We start from the raw sequence: 1,008 nt of genomic DNA, 5'->3' as shown, positions 1-1,008 counted from the left end.
CCAGTGATACCCCTCTCGTGTGAAGTCTGTATTACCATATTATGGACGCGCCATAGCCACAGTGCTGTATGCCTTCTATCAGGGTTGGGCATAGTGCACCTTTCACCAACACAGTTATCATACCCTTTAATGAAGTGCTGTGCGCAGCTGTGGCACATGAAAAAATATGTGACGAAGGACTTGATCGTCTCCATGACCTTTTCCCCATTAGAATCCTTCGCAGTAGTCGCCGAAAACTTCATGTCAACTCCCAAGGTGAGCGCATGGAAAAACTGCCACAAACCACAGTTGAAGTTCTTGCAGTGTTTCCAGAAAGCATCAGGCTGCTGCCTCATACGCCTGGGGGCGATTCCATCAAGCATAGCCATCCATTGATCCTTAGTAATAGCGCCAGAACTTTTGCTAATATTGCCGAGAAGACCACTGACGTCCTTACGGAATTCCTTGTCGGGATGAACGGACACAATGACTGGTAAAAGATTTTCCTTCAGTATTCTCAGCTTTTCCACGATGAGGGTGGTGTTAGCAGGGAAGAACGTGGCCGTATGCAGAGCGTACGCAAATGCAAGTATACCATCTAGTATACGCATCTCGTACGTAACGTTGGCATCATCGGGGAAAAGACTCCCACCAGTGGGAGTAGTCGTACTAGTAGTAGTAGCCATCGCTGTAGTACTAGTAGCCATCGTTGTGATACCAGTACTAGTAGAAATCGTTGTAGTACTAATAGCTGTGGGAACTGTTGTAGTACTACTAACACGAGTGCTTGTCGAAGGAATGGATGTTGTCGTGTGCGCTGAGCTAGTAGTAGTGGTAGTAGACGGCAACGGCTTAGTTGTCGTAAGTACCGGGGTCTTCTCCAGCATCATCCTAATATAGTCCACCAGCGGCCCTGGATTGCCATACCTCTCCCCTTTGAGATATGTGAAGACAGTGGGATAATTATTCACTCCTTGCTTACCGCAGAATTCATTCGCCTCGTCATCTCGTACACAGTCGAAGGCCACT

General features: G+C 47.6%; 1 protein-coding gene across 1 annotated transcript; it reads right to left on the bottom strand.

The window, feature by feature from the left end:
• Window positions 1–35: 35 nt before the first annotated feature.
• Window positions 36–686, bottom strand: Pmar_PMAR027461 (hypothetical protein; the record flags this gene model as incomplete). Its single annotated transcript, XM_002781587.1, has 1 exon — window positions 36–686. A coding segment is annotated over one exon (651 nt), but the record flags the coding sequence as incomplete, so codon positions are not given.
• Between the last annotated feature and the right edge of the window lie 322 nt (window positions 687–1,008).

The sequence above is a fragment of the Perkinsus marinus genome (assembly GCF_000006405.1).
Source record: "Perkinsus marinus ATCC 50983 genomic scaffold scf_1104296941738, whole genome shotgun sequence".
Classification (NCBI taxonomy): domain Eukaryota; phylum Perkinsozoa; order Perkinsida; family Perkinsidae; genus Perkinsus; species Perkinsus marinus.
Note: the sequence above shows the minus strand (reverse complement) of the source record. Positions and strands in the feature narration are given on the sequence as shown.